The 20,290-nt window shown below is 39.8% G+C and overlaps 1 protein-coding gene across 1 annotated transcript in view; it reads left to right on the top strand.

The window, feature by feature from the left end:
* Positions 1 to 19,843, top strand: part of LOC139217857 (low density lipoprotein receptor adapter protein 1) — a 38,239-nt gene extending 18,396 nt beyond the window's left edge. Inside the window, exons 2-9 of the mRNA XM_070849336.1 lie at positions 452 to 594; positions 2,856 to 2,968; positions 9,336 to 9,450; positions 9,869 to 9,941; positions 10,269 to 10,355; positions 12,720 to 12,847; positions 14,775 to 14,809; positions 18,447 to 19,843. Coding sequence (XP_070705437.1) covers positions 452 to 594; positions 2,856 to 2,968; positions 9,336 to 9,450; positions 9,869 to 9,941; positions 10,269 to 10,355; positions 12,720 to 12,847; positions 14,775 to 14,809; positions 18,447 to 18,534 — 782 coding nt within the window. The 3' untranslated portion in view covers positions 18,535 to 19,843. The remainder of the gene's footprint in view (positions 1 to 451; positions 595 to 2,855; positions 2,969 to 9,335; positions 9,451 to 9,868; positions 9,942 to 10,268; positions 10,356 to 12,719; positions 12,848 to 14,774; positions 14,810 to 18,446) is intronic.
* The last annotated feature ends 447 nt before the right edge of the window (positions 19,844 to 20,290 follow it).

Here is a 20,290-nt window from a genome sequence, read left to right as displayed (position 1 = left end):
ATTAAAAATTCTGTGTGATCATTATATCACAATTTGTGCGAAGTCTGACTGCATATCCATAGTGCTGTCTGCTCAGCTGTGATGTTACTCTGCCAACTCACATGCTGTCTGTGCTGAGTATTGTAAACAGTCTGCTCCACAAACTGTGCAATCAAGACACTGACTTGAAATCTAATTCTGACTGTCTTTTTAACTCTGGGAGTTGTGACACATTCCTTTCAAGGAGATCTTTCCTCACAAGTGAATCCCCCTTTCAAAAGTACTTTTAATTGGACACGCCTATTTAAGTGGGTTATGTGACATGTTTCTCATTTGTGAGCCCCTATCCTTCAGTATTAGAAAAGATTGCGGTGCTCTTGTTTAATGAAGCACATTTTACTATTAAATTCTTGTAATTAAATTCTTGTATGTCAGTCCATTTTAGTGATTTCCAATGTCCTTGTCCAACCAGAGCTGCCAGAGAACTGGACAGACACAAAGGAGACTCTGCTGGAGGGAATGGTGTTCAATGTGAAGTACCTGGGTATGACTCTGGTTGGCCAGCCCAAAGGAGAGGACATGGCCTCTGCTGCCATTCGCCGAATTGTTGCCACGGTGAGTCACAGGTCCCTTTCTTACTCATACAACCTTCTAATGAAAGTTACATTGACTCTGACATTTTATGATCAATGACAAGTACTATTTCCTTGTGAGTTCTGAATGCAGTGCTTTCTAAAATTCTGTAGAAAACATCTGTGCCTTCAATAGCAATGTGAATATTCAAGAGTGACATTGTGAGGATTTCAATTACAGCAATGCTTTTTATAGATATTCTCTTGGGGAATTGTGAAAGTACAGCCTTAAACTGCAGTGCACATTCTCTGAATGAATGACATGAATGCTTGTCAAATTTAGATTTGATCCATGTTATTCTGACTGAGAATGAATAATTTGTCAGAGTGGTCATTTGTGATAAGTTGGTAAATTGTTGCACCATGTCTACATTGTGATAAAACTTGGGGTTCCATTGTAGACAATGAAAAGGAGACTGAATTTTGGACATAGAGGACATCATATATTCAAATTCATAATCATCCAATTCAGTATTCATGGATCAGTGTGATCTTTCAAGGTAGCATGCAGGACAAGTTCGATTTTAGGAAAAAAAAAGTTTAGATTCAAATATTCTGTAAAATATTAAACTTCCCATCAAAGTTACTTCTAAACTGAGTATTGGTGTCATTCACCTTCAACTTTGTAATTTTGTTGACATGTACTTATAGTTGGTTCATGTTTATATCAAGGTCAGCGTGGCTGCATGGAGACACATCTGCTAATCCAGGATTACCAAGGGTTGCACATGTGCAGCAGACAAATTGGTGATATGCTGTTTACTTCACAGCAGTGAGCCACACAGGAGATTTCTGAGCACGGTTTTCATCATCAATTCAGAATCTTGTCTGTTTTCGAGGGACTGATGTGAAAACTGCGAATAGACTGTTACATTTAAACCAGTCAGTTTGTAGACATACAAATATTATTAGCATATTTTTATGCACACAAACTTAGACATTATGTGCATGTTTCTCCTTTAGTTTTCTTTTCATACATGCACACCTTTTCACTGAACGCTGCCAACAATATGAATGTCTAATCTTTTTGGAAGGGTTTTCTCTGCAGAGAGAAAAGCCTGGCACAGGCAGCCTAATCATAAACCTCCCACTTCTCAATTAGGGACTGAACCGAACCTAATGGCAGGATTAAGATTCAATTGATTTACAACAGGACAGAAAAAGCAACTCAGTTGTCTATGTCTGTTCCCTTGGAAACCAATCAACCTGAATGGGATTAATGAATACACTTGTGACTTTTCCATTTGCTACATGCTTCAGTCACGCATGATAAGACAAGGCAGAGGGACCAAACGTATAGAGAAAAGCTGAACTTGGCGTATCTCAAACTGACAGATTGGTTTTTGCCTCGTGGCACGACATGAATAACATGACAGAAGAAAATGTGGTTGTTAGCACTTCCTACATGAATGAGCTGCCACAGTCTGCCATAGCAGCCTTCCTCTCCCTATTATAATGTCAGTTTCCCACATTGTAAGTGCTGTGGGTTTAAACAGAATGTGCTGTTCGTTGTCACCATCTCCAGGGCATTTAGGCTCCTACAGCAAGCCACGGCACCATTCCTGTTGTCCTTCAGAAGTCCTAGTTTTTGTTTAAGCAAAGATCCCACTCCTTTTCATCCTCAGTTTCTCTTCACTGTTTATTTCACTTCCTGCAAAAATGAAAGTTCTCATGCAGGGTGAATGTAGAAATGTGCTGTAAATAATGAAATAGTTTCCTTTCATTTGCCGTCTTTCTTTTCTTCACAGTCACTCCACTGATTCTTAACCTGATATCATTTGGGTGTGAAACTAAACTGTTCTCATTTGCTAGTTAATTGCATGGTAAGGAGGTCACTGTCATTGTCAACAGGCGCTCTCACAGACCGCAAGCTCAGCACTGTGGCCGTATTTTCTGAAACTCCAGATGGAGCAGATCGGCAGGGGGAGTCGATGGCTGCCAGCCCGACCTCGAGTACCCATTCTGGGCCACACATTGCAGCTTTCCTCCCCCCGTTCTGTCACCTTCTTATAAATTCCCCACATTTCTGGAACAACTCATGCAGTGTGCTGAGTTTCGCTTGGCTGCTACTGACGCATTTGAGGGTTATTGGTGTTTAATCAGAAGTAAGATCATCTCATCAAGGACGACATCAGAGTGACAGGCTTGCTCTGTTGATCCCTGTGGCAAGATTGTCTTTACCTTATTTTCTTGTTCATGTGTGTGTGTGTATGTGTTTTTTTTTGTTATATTTCATATCCATAGGCCAGAGCCAGCGCTAAGAAGTTCCGGAAAGTAACATTGACAGTGTCCCCAAAAGGCATCATCATGACAGACACAGAGACTACAGACCTCATAGAAAATGTCTCCATATACAGGTAAATAAAAAATACTGAAGTCAAATATTGATGTGGAAAAACTTGTGCTTCTGGTCAATCTTCTCTTAAATGCAAAAACACTCATTGGTCTCTGTTATCTTATGTATTTATCTTATGAATGTACTTAATAAATGACTGAGCAGACAGCAAGACACCAGTAACAGACATAAAAGTGGCTGCATAGATTCAAGAAATAAAAACAAAACCTCACAATCATTCTGACCAAATAGTGACAAACCTGTCTCACAAACCTGGCAGAGTAGTTAAATGGCCACGGTCAGTTAGCCATGACAGTTCACAAATCATACAGTCCCCAATATCCATACATTATTACCACAAATAGAGTGCACATTTGTGCTAGACTAAACATTACATAGATTTCAATTCAGTAGAGCTATTTTTGTCATGCTGGCTATATGGACGGCAATATCAGACTGTCTGTCTGTCTTTCAGTCTGTCTACCACTTTAGTCCAAACTTCTTCGGTCTTCAACAACTATTGGATTTGCACCTATTAGCATGTTAACAGGCTAAACAAACATGTTGACCGTGGTAACAGACCTGTTAAACAACAGCGTACTAGCATTGTCATTGCTAACTTGTTACAATGCTGATGTTACTGTTTAGCTCCAATCACCCCTCTGCTGAAGTGCTGCCTCGCTCAGTCGATAGCATGGCTGTAGACTCTGAAGATTCTCTTTGCATTTCTTATTCATTTTATTAAACGGTTCAGCACCTATGCCTAACAGTGCTGGTAATCCCTTAAATTAAGTTTAAGTCGCAAAAAAACAAATAAATGGCATCATCGGATACATGATGAAACTGATCTGATCCTCTATCTGGGTCACTTTTGCATCTGTCCATTGTTTGGGCTCCTTTTGCAGGACTAAGCCAAACAGTTTTCTGCTCAGAGCTGCTGTGAGTCTCATGTTTGATATATCCACTTGGAAACCAATAACGGGAGGGCAGGAGGGGCTCGCTGTGGGGTGTCTGTTACTGTCTGCTAGAGTCTCTCTGAGTCAATGAAAGCTAACCTTTCATTGTTCGTGTGTGTGTGTGTGTCAGTGTGTATTGTGATCTGTTTGGCTGGCTTCCCCTCGCTGGATAGCATCCTGTAATATAGACTGGGCCTTGTGTCGTTGAGGATTACAGTCTAAATATCATACGGCTGGACTGTGATTACAGAAAAGGCTGTGATAAAGACTGTGTGTGTGTTCCTGTGTGTGCGCATAGGTCTGCATCCCCTTCTGATCCACCTTATCAGGGGTAACAGACTGCAGGCCAGGGGAATCAGCCTCGTCTTTGATCTCCTTCTCTTCTCTCCTTATCTTCCCCTCCTCTCCTTCCCAGTTCATTTTACTGTCTAGAAAGAAATCTTTCTTCTCCACTCATATTAACATAAACACTGCTCAGAACACAGGAATACCCACGACTAATTGCCCACTTTGAAACTCATGCTTCAAGTCTTTGCCAATACTCTCCAGTAATGATAGAGGAGAGATTGAGAGGCCACATGCAGAGTTTGGGTTGACTGAGGATTGATTTATCCCTTTTATGAGACCCCACCCCCACCTCCTTACAGCCCCTTTCCTCTCTTGCCCCTCCTTACTTGTGTCTTATTTTAGTTGCATATAATCCATTTATTGGCCAAGAAAGCAAGTGAAGGGTGAAAGAAAGTGGAGATGTAAGAAAATGGATGAAGTCAGACTGTTTACTGTGCATAACAAATAAGGGAGACAAGTTAGATACGAAAGGTGTATGTGTGCACATATTGTGTGTCCATGCATGAACGGACATGTGAGCATTAAAATATGCGCCTGCCACAGTCAGTGTGTATGTAAATGCGTGTTTGTAGAGTTAATTTTGTATTCACACTTACCGTGTTTCCCTCAGGGGAAGCTTAGTGGGGGATAGAAAACAGACAGGAAGGCATTGTGCATCGCATTGGAAATAGGATACTCACAGTGATGACCCTCCCACCCCATCCACCCACACCTTCCCACACACATACCCACACACAAACAATGCAGTATCATTCTGCATCCCTGGCACTTAAGTTTCCACAGTTCCAGTTTCCACAGCCTGATATTGAATTCAGCAGCCTTGACAGAACTCAGTGCACATAACAGTGCATCTAATTTGCAGCATCAGATAACTCAAATTATATTATCATGAGCTTGATCTTCCAACATGAGCAAGTCTGCCTTGTAGCGCTGCTCTAGGTACAGAAAACATTGGCTAATTTGACAAAATCAAATAGCGCAGTATTTTTTTTTTTTACTAAATATAATAATATATCAAAATATATAATGTTGGTAATGTTTTACAGATAGCCATGGAAGCTTAGAGATGTACGGTATACAGAAAAATGTTGATATGGAGATCCAACATGTAGAGGCGTTTGTCGTTCATTTCACTGGAACAGTCAATAAAGTTTCGAAATTTGGTTAAACACTGTGGAAAAACACAACACAATTCTAAGTAACTGTACATGCGGATGGCCGAACACACACGATATCTGATCACATGTAATGATGAGATGAGATAATGAGAACATTTTCAATACCAGAGCCAGCAGTCAATTAGCCTAGCTTAGCATAAAGACTGAAAGATGTTAATTTATGAGCTTTTTCACTTTGGAGTGAGCCAGGCTAGCTGGTTTTCCCTGCTTCCATTCTTAATGCTAAGCTGAGCTGACCTTTGCCAGGCACTAGCTCCATAGTTAAGAGGAATCTTTTCATCTAAGTCTTACTTAAGGGAATAAGTTGCTCCCAAAATGCCAAATCAACTTTGTATCTGCAAATGTTTGATCAAAACAAGTTTATACACTATAAGTTAATTTGTGTGACACAAAACAAATTATGTATTTTATTTTATTGAGTCATACACAGTGCCTACTGGATCAGAAGACAAGTGCCAGACTCTCAGGTATAAGACTGTATAAACCAGGTCTAAATCCAAGTATGGAAGCTAGTACAGTCTCTTTGTCTTACATTTGCCCCTGATGTTTCTGTGTCTAATCAGTGTTGCAGACTGTTATTTGCGTCTACCAATGAGCAGAACATTGTGAGATGTTCAGCTTTCAGGTGGACTGGTGTTACTGATTCATATTCTGACAAGAGCTGTCAGAGACTGACCGGCATATCAATCAGCAAAACACGCAGGTCAGAGAAGGAGAGCTCAAAGTATAACTGACACTCCACCTGGTAATGACGCACGTTGTTCTGACGTGACATTAGATTTGTGATATATGTCTGTAGGATTCCTGAAAAGTGCAATAAAGAAGACGTGCCATTTTCTGTTTGAGAATTTGCTTTTGTCACCATTTTGCAAAAAAAGAATGCTTTGATGACTGTGTCCCTGCAGCAACAGCGAAGTGCAGTTTTTCATTATTACACATATGTCGGGTAAAAAGTTGAACAAAAATAGTTCATTGTTGTGTTAACAGCATACCTGGTTTATTTACTGGAAAAGGAGAATTTGAGGCTTTGATGTACAAAGTTCTATTCAGGCTTTGTACTGTAAATATTTAAATATTTCCATTGATATTCCCTCTCTGCCGCACAAACACCAGTGCTTTCTACAGTGAGGAGATCAAAGGCTTGCGGTCCACAGAGCCCCTTTGGAGATATGATGTAGACTGACAGCTCAGCTTCTGTTGTTCAAGCTTAGTGAAAACTCTGCGATGCTGTCAATTATTTTTTTTCCTGTTGTTGTTTTGAGCTGAAGGCTTATGTTGTGAATATGATCCATTGAGTAGCACATTGGTGGCAGTAATTAAAAGGCGTCTTTGTACCAGTTGTCTTTATGAGTGAAATCAGCATGCACAGTTCTTTGTCCACGCGCACATTCATCACAGTTGTGTGTCTTTGCCCAAAAGATGAAATCTTAAATGTGTATTCACTCCACTGAGATGTCTTTGTTTAGAGATTCACATTATTGTCACATGGATGCTGTATTATAATGACCAATTTTTTTGTGTTACCCATACTGTATGATACATTCATATTTGTGGGATTGTTTCTGTTGATAAAAACACATAGGATGTGTTTGCTTCAAATTTCGTACTACGTTTTGTACAAGCTTAGGCTAATCTGACAGGTCAGTGCCCATGCAGTGCCTATCTGCTCATTTTCCTTATGCTAACAGCTGAGTGTACTGGGAAACCTTAAAAACAACACATTGTGAACAATAAACAGCATTTTCTTGTTGAAATGCATTTTAAAAACTCAGAACATCTGTGTTTTTACTGCAATATGTGATAAGAGTGAGGACTCTGCTGAGTACCAGATATTGGCTATGTCTGAAGGCTCAGTGCTCAGGGAGGGACCTTTTAATTAGTACCATGCCAAATCAAAAAAAAAAAAGCAGTGGCAGCTTTTAAACATCTTTAATGCAAATGGCTTTTTTAAAATAATGTTTTCTTGTGTTTAAAAAAAAAAAAAAATTTATGCAAAATTAAAATCTACAGGGGTTGAACAATACAAATCCCAGAGAGAAATGAAATTCAGGTTGCCCAAAACATTATAGGGAAAAAGTTGATATGATAATACCTCAATGAGATGGTAATTAAGTTTATGTTGAGCAGTACTTTGGTTACATCACAATTGTTTTCAAAACTTAAATAGGTCAACTATTTCAACTCTTTCTCCGCTATTTTTTCTGCAATTAAGGGCCAAATATAAGTTAGAGCACAGGGGAAAGGAGGGGAAAATGCAGAGCTTGGGCGTCCTGGGCATTGCAATGTGGGTCATGCATCAGTGGTGCAAAGCCAGCAAACAATCTGAGAGGGAAATCTGAAAGCTGATGAATTCATGCTAGTTGTTTGATCGAGCTTGTTGTCTGATCGAATAAATTAGTTGACTTTCAGTGCTCCTTTTGAAGTGTGGCAGCAAATGGGAGGCTATCAGCCGCAGATCCCCTTTCTCCTCCCATAATGACAGATTATATAGAAATCTGCGCACCACTGACTGCAATCTTATGGTGTCTTCCCTCACTGATGACGAGCCTGAGTGTCTAAGTGCAGTTGAGATATAATGATCTGATGTGTTCTATTCAGAGAAAAATAGCTCCAGCCCGTACAGCAGAGTTCTATATCTGGAATAATGAGAATAAAAGCACCCACTTTTCCTTTTGCTGCTCAGAATAAAGGTTGCAATAATAATTTGCATCACTCACTGTGGCTCATTTACAAATCTATTTAAAGCAACAAATATGATCCACACTGCTGGTTCAGTGAGCAACCTCCGATAGACACACAGAGTGACTCAAGATCTCAAAATTGATGCAGCTTCTAATAGCCTGTATGAAATCTGACATAACTAATCCATTGGGTTTGTGTCCTTTGCCTCAGTGACTTACATGTGAAGGGGCAAAATGGCTTGGTGGACTTTGTTTAGATTGGTTCTAGATAACTTGTGAAAATAGCCTGCCACGGCTGTCTCTGAATTTGCAGACATTCCGATTTCTCGAACATATCTGATATTAGATTCAGGAGAGATTCAGCGTGACTGTTGAGAATGAGCTTAAATTGAATTTAAACGTGCAATATTGTCACACTGGAGCTAATTTTGTAATCCAAAGACTTCCCATGTCCCACTGACAGTAGAAATTCAGATATTTCAACAGAAGTTGCAATATATTGTGCAACTGTCCCGGAAGTTGTTTCAGACATCTGATTTCCTGCCATTTCATATGCCGCTCTGTTGTGGTCAATGTTCTCACGAGACAAACAATGCAAAACTGTGAGGAGTTACCTAAACGCAGTGAATTCAACAAAAACCCCAGATTTGTAGAGATTGTCCCCGTAACTTCATTGTCATAATACTTTCTAATTTCAGGGTCAGTTTATGTTCTGAGTCTTGCATGGAAAACCTTAAATCCGCACAGCAGCAGTATTACATCAGCATTTGAGTTGTCTAAAACGCATGCTTTACCTGAAAATAGAAAGTACTGAAGAGCTCTGTCTTCAAGCATCTCTCACAGATTCCGCTGCTGCTCATTGTCTCCTGCTCCACCATTCCCAGCTGTGGGACTTAATCAGCATAATATTCATAACCAGAGCCTCATCCTGCGATGATTGGTTTGCTTATGCAAATGCAAAAAGGTCGAGTGCAAAAGCAAAGTTATGGGCTAGATTGACATATACTTTGATCAAGAGTCCAGGCTCGCAGCTAACGCGCTACACATGTTGTCCTTTGTTTTTCACATCTGTCCTATTATTAAAGAGGGTGTTTGCCTCAAGACATGCATGTCACAAATTTTCTCCAGTCTGCTGCAATCGCTCAAAAGCACTTAACATCAGATTTATTGATAGTGTTGGTAATTGGAATAATGTTTTTTTTTTTTCTGTCTTTCTTGTCTTCCAGAATCTCGTACTGCACAGCAGATAAAACTCAGGATAAGGTCTTTGCATATGTCTCTCAGAGTCAGTTCAACGAGACCCTGGAGTGCCATGCATTTCTCTGCCAAAAGAAGAAGATTGTAAGTATGCAACACGTGTGATTTTGTATGTCTGTATTTATCCTGATGTATGAAATACATGCTGTTGGGCTTTAGCAGGTCTTAAGGTCAGTATGTGTCGGGTCTGAGTACATGCAGAGTGCAAGCAAGTAGCATAAATGTACATGGCGTGTGGCTCCATCTTGTGGCAGGCCACCTCACAGCTCACTAGTCTGTATGGTTTACTGTTAATCCAACCTACTCTGAGGAATCAAAAACATTAGAATTGGAAATGGTTAAGAATCTCTTTTTTTTTAATTTTTTTTTTATCTTACATTAATCTAATTGTTGGATTAAATGGATACATATTCAGATGTCAATGCAAACGATTTTCTTGACCACTAAATTGAATCCCAGCTATTCATTGTGTTCATTGTTATTCCTTTTCTTGTCCCTTCAGGCTCAGGCTGTGACATTAACGGTAGCTCAGGCCTTTAAAGTAGCCCTCGATCTTTGGGAGATTGCTCAGGAAGGTGAGTTCACTGAACAAAGGGAACGTATCAGTGAAAGGTTTTCTCCTTTAACTATTTAGAAAAAATACCAGAAGGTAAGGCTGTTATCTATCCAATCCTTGACTCATCTAAGTGAGAAGAACAGCCAAAGGGGCTAAAGAAAAGTGCTCCACGTGCTCATCCTGGGCTCTACTATATCCATTACACTACAGTATATGAATGACACACTGCATTGTGCAATTGTCAGGAAACTTGAGTTTCTAACAATTCAAATACTGACACACTGACACAAACATAGATGGATCCTTCAGGTTTAATTTTGAGAAAAAAAAAAATTTCTGTCTACAGACAAAAGCAAGAAGGCGAGGACCTGCTGTGCTTGTGCAGCAAGCAACGGGCAGACAGAGACAACCGACCCTCAGTGTGTCCCAACAGGTAAGCTCATTTAATTTTGTCCTCATCCACAGTGTGTCTTTCCACATCAAATTGAGTTCAACAACCAGTGCAAGAGACATTAATTAAATTAGTGAAAGGCTGCACAGTTGAACTGAACACAGCAGGAATGCCTCGCCGATAATTACTGTATATACAAGAGCACTGGGCTAAAGCGAACTCTGACTTTCTTAGCATGATTTCCAATTAAATGATTCTTGTCATTTGGGGGAAAAGTTTGACCTTCTTTGCTTTTTCTTCCAAAACCACTTTCATGCCTGAAATAATAAAGCTGGACCCAGAGTGTGACTATCTTAGCTTAGTGTGAAGGGAAAAAAAATCCATCTACCAGCAAATGAGCGTATAAGAGAAGTGAATGCAGCTTCCAGGTCTGAAAAGTGAAGCTAATTGTGAGGAGTTTTAAACCTGCATTCTCTCTAATGGCCAGCGGGCGGGGGGGCGACGCCATTGTCTCCAAAAAAGAAGTCTGTTTGTATGGAAGTCTATGAGAAAATGACCCTGCTTCTCCTTTAATGAGTTAATGATCTCAATCGCTAGCTTCAAGTCTTCAATACAGCATGATGTTCATGATGTTAACCAATCAGAGGAAGTATCCGTGGAATAGAATTATACATGCAAAAGGTCACCTCCGGCTCCAAAAGGCTAAGATGGCAGCAACCATGAGACCAAGATGGCAAAGCCAAACTTGAGGCTTCAAAACGGCAGACCACAGACCAATGGGTGACATCACAGTGGCTTTGTCGACTTATTATACAGAATCTATGGGTTTTAGATGCCAGGAGTTTATTTAGTCCAGCTAAGAAAAAGTCAGGGATACACTGAGAGTCCACAGTGTGCAGTTTTTGTATAGATTAAACAAATGGGAAATAGTGTGTTAATTAATAGTTGTTTTTTTTTTTAAAGTTAACACATGAATGGGTTTCCTGTTCACAAACAATGAAAAAATGCACTTATGCAGCAGTGGGCTTGAAAACCCAATGAAACTATTTACAGCTGTGTTTGGCAATACTTTTTTTTTGGCCTCTGATTTGAGATCAAACCATAATTTGTAAATAACCATACTTAACAAGATAAAATCCACGGCTCTGAGCAAATCACCAGGGCCAACAGCTAATTATCCATGACAATGGACATTCTCCACACATTACTCTTGTGATTAGTGCAATTTAAGGCACTAAAACAACTCCATATGTTAATCTCCTCATAAAGATGCCGTTTTTTTCAGGTTTGTTTTCTATACTAGCCCCACTGATGGCGTCACTCAGAAACCTGTCAGTAACTGAGGATGTTTTTTTTTTTCTTCTAACTTTGATTATGCTTAACAATTTGACAGAAAAAGCCTTTAGAAAAGCTTTTAGAGACTTTGATAGTCATTGGTAGTTTATTGTTGCTACAGAGGCTGATGTTACAGCTGTAATTGGAGGAGAATGAGGATAAAGAATATGTAATCTCAACATATTATGTTAGGCAGGAGAGACAGAAGCAGCCTGTCCCTGACAAGATTACAATGATCTGATTAGTACTATAAAAATGACTGCTATAGTCACTGAAATGAGACAGTAATTAGATGTAGATTTGCATCATGGCAGGACCAAATTCCTCCAGACTCAAGGTCCTGGTTTCACAATCCTCACACACCCAACAGCTTCCAATGAACATGTTTAAATAAATGCTGCTGTTGTCAGTTGGTAATGACTTTAAAATGACCTTTTCTGTTCTCGCGTGCACACAACAATTAGACTTGTAATTTTGTAGTTTGACACACCCTCTCACACACAAATTTTAACCATCAGTCTCTTCTCACATACGTGGAGGACAAATCTCCTAATTATTCGCCCCTCATTAGTCATTCTGGGGAGCAGTAGATTTGAAGTACTTTCCAATAACCGTGACATTTATAGGTCAAAATGTCGCCCACTCCTCAGGGGGTCAGAGGGTCTGCAGAATGAGACTTAATCATCCATTCAGTTTGTTGGTAGTGAAGCTGCATTTTCCAGCTTCTTTCAATTAAAATTTGCTCCACTTCCAGCATTAGTGGCCTGAGGACAGAGAGAAAATGTGATGTGAAAGCCTCAAGGACCTCTTGGCTCAGGACTCGACACAGAAAGGTGTATGAAAGTTTTGCATAGATGTTTGAAATTCTGCCTGTTGCAGAGAAAGCTGTGAGTGATGACTGTAGAGTTAAAGACAAATAAACTGACTCGATGTGCCCCATCCTCTTCCTTTTTCTCTTTTCTGTCTGTCTCACCTCCTCTGTGTGTGTGTGTGTGTGTGTCTCCTCTGTCCATGTTTACGTCTCTCCGCTCTGTCACCTCCTTCCACCTGTCGACCTCTCGTCTCCCTCAGATCCAGAGAAACACAAGCCTGTCAGGCTGGAGGAGAAGCTCCGGAGGCCCTTCTTCTCTGCTTCACTCAGCTCGCCATCACCCCGTAGTAACCCTACTCGAAGGCGACCAATCAAACATGACTCTTGGGTAGGTCGCACCATCTGCATTTGAACTATTGATCGGTCTGATTTAGCAAAAATATTATTAAATCAGTTTTATGGTCAGGTGGTTAGGTAGATAATTATCTATTATCTATTATCTCTAGGGATGGGAATCGAGAACTGGTTCCAAATTGTCTGATCCACTAGAATCATTTCTGTTTCTGGTGTTGGCATGTTTTGCAGACGGTTGCACATTGCCAAAAAAAAAGATGTTAAAAACTCATCTATTTATGCTGCAGGAAGCTTGACACAGGAAGGAGTCGTGGCAGCTGCTAGTTGTAATGTCTGTAAAATGATCATTCAAGTAAGGGTGGAAACAGCAGCAGTATGCTGAAACCTCTGTCTATGCAGCATGGGCTTAAATGCCATGTATTTGACACTCTACTCACGAGTGCCCCTGCTTCCCTACCGAGCAGCATGTCTGTTACCGAGGGTAAATATCCTATGTTATAATGACATTAGCGCTATGCAGGCAGGCTTAGCAGATTGTTTTGTCCTCTGCCCCATCTGAGAGTTTATTCTCCACAGCTGGTGACACCATAAGCCCAGAGAGATCAACAGTCTTCCCAAAGGAAGCAGACATGCAATTTTTCTGAAGAAGGATTGTTGATTTCATGTGCCAATTTTATATTTGGTATTTAGTATTGTTATTTATTCAAGTGTTGCTGGGCATACACTAAAGAGGATGCTAAAAGATGTTTTCTATTTGTGTTCCAAGTTATATTCTTTTTAGAAAAGGATCCTTGTAATTTATTTCAACATGTTCAAATGTTATTAGGCAGATATTTAAAAAGTAGTTGTTTGAATAGGGGCTCACCCATATATATACCTAAACCTATGTATGTGGAGGGTAGTGTGTCCAGTGGTGAAAAAAACGAATAAACTATGGCATATTATCTTCATGAATCAATATTTATGTCAAATTATTGATTTATTTACTATGATGCCATGTAATAAGTGAGATAATCTACAGTGAGCGGCGATCATCCGCCTGACCTCACTTTGTTTTGCAGTAATGATCAGCTCCCTGCACATTATCCCTGATGTGCATGATAAACTTTTGCGGAGGGGTGGTTAGTGGCTGATGGAGAGCTCATTCTCCATCAGCAGTTTTCTTATCACTTAAAATGTGATTCTCCTCTAAATACAACAGTAATTGTTTAGTTATAATTGAAGCAGTTGCAAGTACTTAGTGCAATTTGAAGTGTTCACGCTGCAGAGGCTCACCAGTCACCGTCTTAGTGTTCACTTACAAATTCTTAACACTAGGTGATGCCATATTCATTAGATATCTTCCATACAGGCTGATCTCACACAAATTCATCTGTTCCATCGTAGCATATTTTCCCTGATGGGATTTTTCTCTCAATGACACTTTGTTTTCATTGAGTCAGATTTCATCAGCTCATCCAACTTGGTCTTTGATACTATCTTCTCTTACTGTTAACTTAGCTTTGGAGGTTATTATCTGTCCTTGTTTATCTTGCATCAAGTTCAATTTAATATGATGTTTTATGATCACCTTTATCACCTTTATCAGTATCACAATGGTTGGATCAGTTGGTCGCCTAAAAACTTGAGCAGGGAAAGTAGATCGAACATTTATTCTAAACCATGTGTTTGCAGACTTCCTCCTTATATATATCATAAATCACACAATATCTCTATGCGAATATTGCTTTTCTTGTCATACAGTAACAGTGACTGGAACAAAAAGTAGGTTTTGCAATATGCATTGTGCAGCATTTGATTGTTTAGCTCATTAATTCATATGTGTGTCACTTTGATAAAATAAGTTATGACAAACAGCTGACTCAGTGAGAGGCATGGGAGCATGAAAGCACAGAAGCAGCAGGATTGTAATTTGAAGTAATTTAAGTGTGTATTGATTCATATTGTTTATGTCCCGACAGGACGTGGAGGATGGACTCGATGATGCGTTCTCAAGGTAACCTTTTCATATGATGGCTTGTCTGCTGACTACTGAGGATATATTCTTTAATTAATAAAAGGAAATGAGGTTGTTCTTCTCTGTGCACAAAATACTTAGATATCCCCCCAGAAAACATTTATGAAACCATTTTTATGTTGATTCAAACTGAAATAATTCACCTTTTGAATCCTGTCGAGCCATTTTAGATGACAGTTGCACCGAGGGTGATGGTCAGCTGTCTGTAAACTTTCAGACTCAGACCTTCATGTGACACATTGACTGACACAAATTTTTATTGAAATTCACACACATACGCATGCAATAATCTCCTTTTCTCAGGTAACTCCATGAATAAGATGACTCTGCAACCATGGTAATAACCTGATGTAGAAAGGATGTATGAAAGCAAGTGGCTCAAGGTTACAGATTGATTGTGTGGTAACTTTATTTCATTTATCTCGTAGGGATTTAGAAAGATGTTATTGAAAAAGTAAAATGTCTATTCACAAACCTTGTGATGGTTTCCAATGCACTCAGTCAGTAAGTCAGCCTGGATTGCTTCATTCTAACTTAACATAAGAAACGACGGTAATTGCTGTGTGTTTTAAATACAATTTGAAGTAGTTAGATGTAACCTGATTCTCTACCTTTTAACACCACTATTGTTGAAAACTTGGTTTTGTATTTGTAGGTTTTGAACATTGGCTGCTAAAAATTGATTATATTGTGAATGGGGGTTTGGCTGAAATGTCGACTTTATTTTGCCTGTAGTTACTGCTGTGAAATTCACTCTCAAAGTGGCACCATCTTAAGGATATAGATATGAATTTACCTTATTCCATAAACTGTTGGGTGAATAGAAGAGGAGAGCTGGCACATCCTTTTTTGTGTTTGCGTTGGAATCATTTTTTATTAAATCCAAGAACTTAATCAAATGAGGGAGGCATTTCTACACCCAGTAGATATTAATGATCTGCTCTAACTGATCCTTCATCACCATCAGAGGTAGAGCTGTCTATGCCAGGGGATCTACCTGCTTTAAGTCTTGTAATGGCCAATTTAATTTCTTTAATAGGCACTCCAGCTCTTAAAATATTTTCATGGGTTTGGGCTGGTAGGTGGAGTGAGAGAGAACTCTTCTGTCTGTAAGTCATTGTCTAATTGTGGTTGAAAATTCAGCACTGGATACCAGGCGCTGCTGAATCTTGTCCAGTTTATGTTTAAATTCCACAGTCTGTAGAGAGAGAGTTGTCCACCTGTTACTATATTACTACCTTTAGTCTAGAAGACATAATAGACAGAAATAACTAAGAGAGATTAAATATTTAATTTTGTTAGATTCAACTAAATTATACAAAATAATGTTGCAAAGAAGAACAAAATCATGTAGCAAAATTCCTGATGTTTCTTTTTCTTTTTCCAAATGAATTCCTATTCCATCTTTAATATTGCATTAGATGTGTACTGGCTACTTCAAAATGATACCCGCAGCAGTAGCCTCGAGGTAGAGAAGCTTTGATGTTTGTTGAAAACACAGAGCGTTAACCTTTTACTGATCATTACAAGCATTTCAAAAGCAGTTGACTGGTTTGATTTGAATATACATTATACATCACAGTATAAACATACATGTGAATAGGCTTTTGTAAGCTGACTGACTATAAAAATCATGTGAGCAGACCGAACTCTTGCAAGGTCACTGCGCCACTCTTGAACTATTGCAGACAATAGACATGACTGTCGCTTCCTTAATTGTTAACTTAATTGCCAGCTCTCCTGACAGAACTGTCGGGCACAATGACTGAAGCCATGAAGGCCACTCCACAAGGCGTCAGCACTGTGTCACTGAAGTAGGATTACAATGGGACAGTTTATATTTTCTTTGGAAGTGTGACAGTCTGTGAAATTGTTATTTCATGGCACGAGACACCAAGATGTTAGTCTCACAGGTAAAATGTGAGACATGATAGGTCATTGGTGTGTGCTCCATCCACCTCCACTGCATGTGATGGAAATATCCCCTATTCTAGTCTATCACTGTACATTTACACAGAGACGGGGCTGATATACTTTTCCGCTTTAACATCACGTGCTTGGTCCCTCTGACATGCTCTCAGCACACTCACACCCAAACTCAAAACCCATCAAAACTCTTATAATGCCGGTCCGTGCACAACAAAGTGTCTGGGAGGTAGGCCAAATGATCTAACGGGTGCCTGTGCCCTCTGCATGGCTTTTCATTTGCTCATATAACCAGCTGATATGTGTGTATGTATCCTGCAGTGGTGCATTATCCCTCCATAAAGAGACAAGAGCAGCGCAGGGATGGTGCCCCGCACATTAAAGAGATTGCAGCTCATTAAGTTGTGTTGCCTGCGGCTAATAGATCTGTTTGTTGTGTTGGAGCATGAAACGCTTTGGTTAAAGCAAATGGGTAAATGAGAGGCAGAGACACAGAGGAGTCCATGTGGAAGCTGGCTGGGTGAGGAAGCACTGACCTCAAATGTGGATGGTTGTCAAACGGAAGAAGGTGGAATGCTTAGGGAAGCATTTAAATCTGACATCCTAGAGGAAATGCTAAAGGATTTAGGGGTGTTAAAGCAGACCTCCTCTGCAGCAGCACAGCAGTCAACAAGGATGTTAAGCTCTGGTGTGGCAGCGCGGCCTCTGGGGGTCGCTGGCTGTGCTTTATAATCCTCTAAGTTGAGCTGCAACTGATGCAGCCAAACCAACTTCAGTGGATTCATTTTTTTAATTAAGTAGCAGCGCAGGTCAGGGTTTAGGCCTCTGTAAAAAATCTAATTGTGAGAACATCGATATTCATGCAGAGGCTCAACGCTTACAATCAGGGCAACAGCTATTGACATCAATTTCAGTTCAAATGGGTTTAATTAAATGGTTTAATTTGTATTTACGATTTCCAAATGAATGGCGACTTTGAGGTTAAAGCAGCTTATATTTAACTGCTAGCTTGGTACTGAGGTGTTTGAATAATTTAACCTCATCTAAATGTGACGAGTTCTTTTTTTGTTGTTGTAATTTTAAGTTTCTTTTAGTGTTTCTTTTCTTTATGCATGGCAGAGCAGGGACGGCTACACTTATTGGAGTCCTGGTGACCTTTCTGTGAACAATCTCTAAAAGCTAAAAGACATCCTGACTGTTTTAACATATCTTAACCTTTACTGTTGAGTCACGTAGTCATAATTTCCCCTGTCTTCTACCTGGCATGCAGCAACATGGAAGTAGAGGATATGGACACCGGTAAGTGACGTGACAGGCATGATATTTACATGCTTAATACTGCATGTCGCACAAGGCCTGACATTTAGAATACCACCTTTTCCTCCAAACCAGATTTTCCAGAAATAATCAAATACTCTAAATCAGTGGTTCTCATTTGTGGTTCTCAAGGCTAACGCCACATTCCAGTCAAAGTTTCAAAGTTTGTCTTCAGTCACAGTTATTCATCCCTCAGCTGTTACCATGGCTTTCTGCTCATCATAGACAATATTAGCCTTTGCTGACATTTTATCTTCTCTTCTCTCAGGTTTTAACCACAGCATATGCTATAATGTGTTTTGATGAATAGATATTTACTGCCTCTGACCTCTGTAGCAATATTACTTTCTCTCTTCATCTCTTTGTGTCTTAGACTGGCCGAGTCCCGCTCCGAACCTGACAATGCAGCTCTGAGTCCCCAGGAGGTCTCCACTGAGAGTCTATCTGCAACAATGAGTTAAACCTGCCCAACTTACAGCACCACAGAAATTAGACAGGAATCATACCACAAAAGAAAAAAAATCACAAAACGGTGTTCATCATTCGAACAGACGGCAAAACATATCACGCTTCCTGGTGCACAACCTGAATCGAAGAGGATCTGTTTGGTATTCTGTGGCTGCAGCAGAGAAGTCAGAATGAATACCCCGATATTATAAACTGTTTTTTTTCGGTGAATGCTTGCGAGTCAAAACACACTCCACTCAGTGTAAACAGCCATCTCCTGCCACAAATTCAAATTCCCATAAACTGCTAGGTGAAAGAAGGTACACACAGTGTGCAACACAGCACTGCATGGCAAGCAAGACCACCAAATTTTTACTCAAAGACGTTCCCACAGAAGTTCATAGGATTGATAAAAAAGGATGGAGTCTCCTTCTTTCAATCTAAATATGTAAAAATACTCTCACCCGTAGATTCCACTGATAAATGTTGATGAAGAGTTTGCCAAGTTCTGTGGAGTCCAGACATGAGTGTAAATAAGGCTGTTATCTGTTTCTAAAAATGTGAAAACTCTGGAGTAACAGCTGCCAGTCTGAGCAGTCCACTGGAAGAAGTCCAGTGTTACCCTTGCCATCAGCAAATAGAGTACAAATCTTCAGTCATGATATTGGATGAATTATTACATAATAGTACATCATTTGTTGTGCTGATTCAACCAGTTGAACAGCATGCGATGTAGTGATTAGACATGCAGACACACTGTAACCATGTGTCGTCCTTTTATTGACAGCAACATAAATGTGTCCTAAAGAAAAGGCCAGAATCAAACGTCAAAAGGAAGTAACGATTACGGTGTGGTACAGTGGATCAGTTGCATCACTAACAAGTAATACTGATCTTGTTTTTTTGGGCCAGAAACTCCAAACACAAGAGCTACTTACTTTGTGTATCCAAGACTTCAAACCAAATCTCTTGGCCTTCTTTAGGAGATGGATGTGTCCAGTTCTCATGAAGATGGTTCAGTTTGTTATATAACAGCTGGACGTATGGATCAGGTGGGAGGTGGCATCAAATACTGTAATAAAAATAATACCAAGCAAATAATTGAAATAAATAAATAAATCTAAAGATGTCATTTAGTTTCCAATTTGTGATAACTGAGCAGCTTTATCTGCTGACGAAGGCCATGAGATGTTGCCGACAGCTTTGGAAGGTCACGAGTGAACCTTCAAGCTTGGGCTTAGTTTTGCTCGACGGCGTCAGACATTTACAGTTGCTGTTTTCATTCAGTGTCGTTGCCGCAATCAAAGCAATGCATTCAGTGAACCGGAGCACAGGGGCCATCAGCAGTGTACTTGGAAAACAACCACAGTTTGACATTCAAGGCGTACTCCAGTGACTCTGTATTGTGCTTTTATAAAGTTGGGGGACTAAAAAAACTACTGCTACTATGAAAATCTAGATTGTGAAAAGTGATCAAATCAATCAAGATCAAGTGATCAAAATTGCAGCAGCAGTGGCCAAAATGTCCTCACCTGCACCCCGTAGTTAGGACCAAGCTCCAAAACACTGGATCTTACATTTCCCATGCTGCAATGCAATACTGTCTTTTTTATTTAAAAAAGAAAACAAACCTACCTGGTGAGCACACACTTATTTCAGACAAGTTTCAAATCTCCAAGTCATTTAAATCGTCAGGGTTATTTTTCAGACTTGGAGCGCTCCTTTTCAGACAACATACAACCGCTTTCACAGGCTGAGAAGTGCTGATCA

The sequence above is a fragment of the Pempheris klunzingeri genome, chromosome 18, assembly GCF_042242105.1.
Source record: "Pempheris klunzingeri isolate RE-2024b chromosome 18, fPemKlu1.hap1, whole genome shotgun sequence".
Taxonomy (NCBI): domain Eukaryota; kingdom Metazoa; phylum Chordata; class Actinopteri; order Acropomatiformes; family Pempheridae; genus Pempheris; species Pempheris klunzingeri.
Note: the sequence above shows the minus strand (reverse complement) of the source record. Positions and strands in the feature narration are given on the sequence as shown.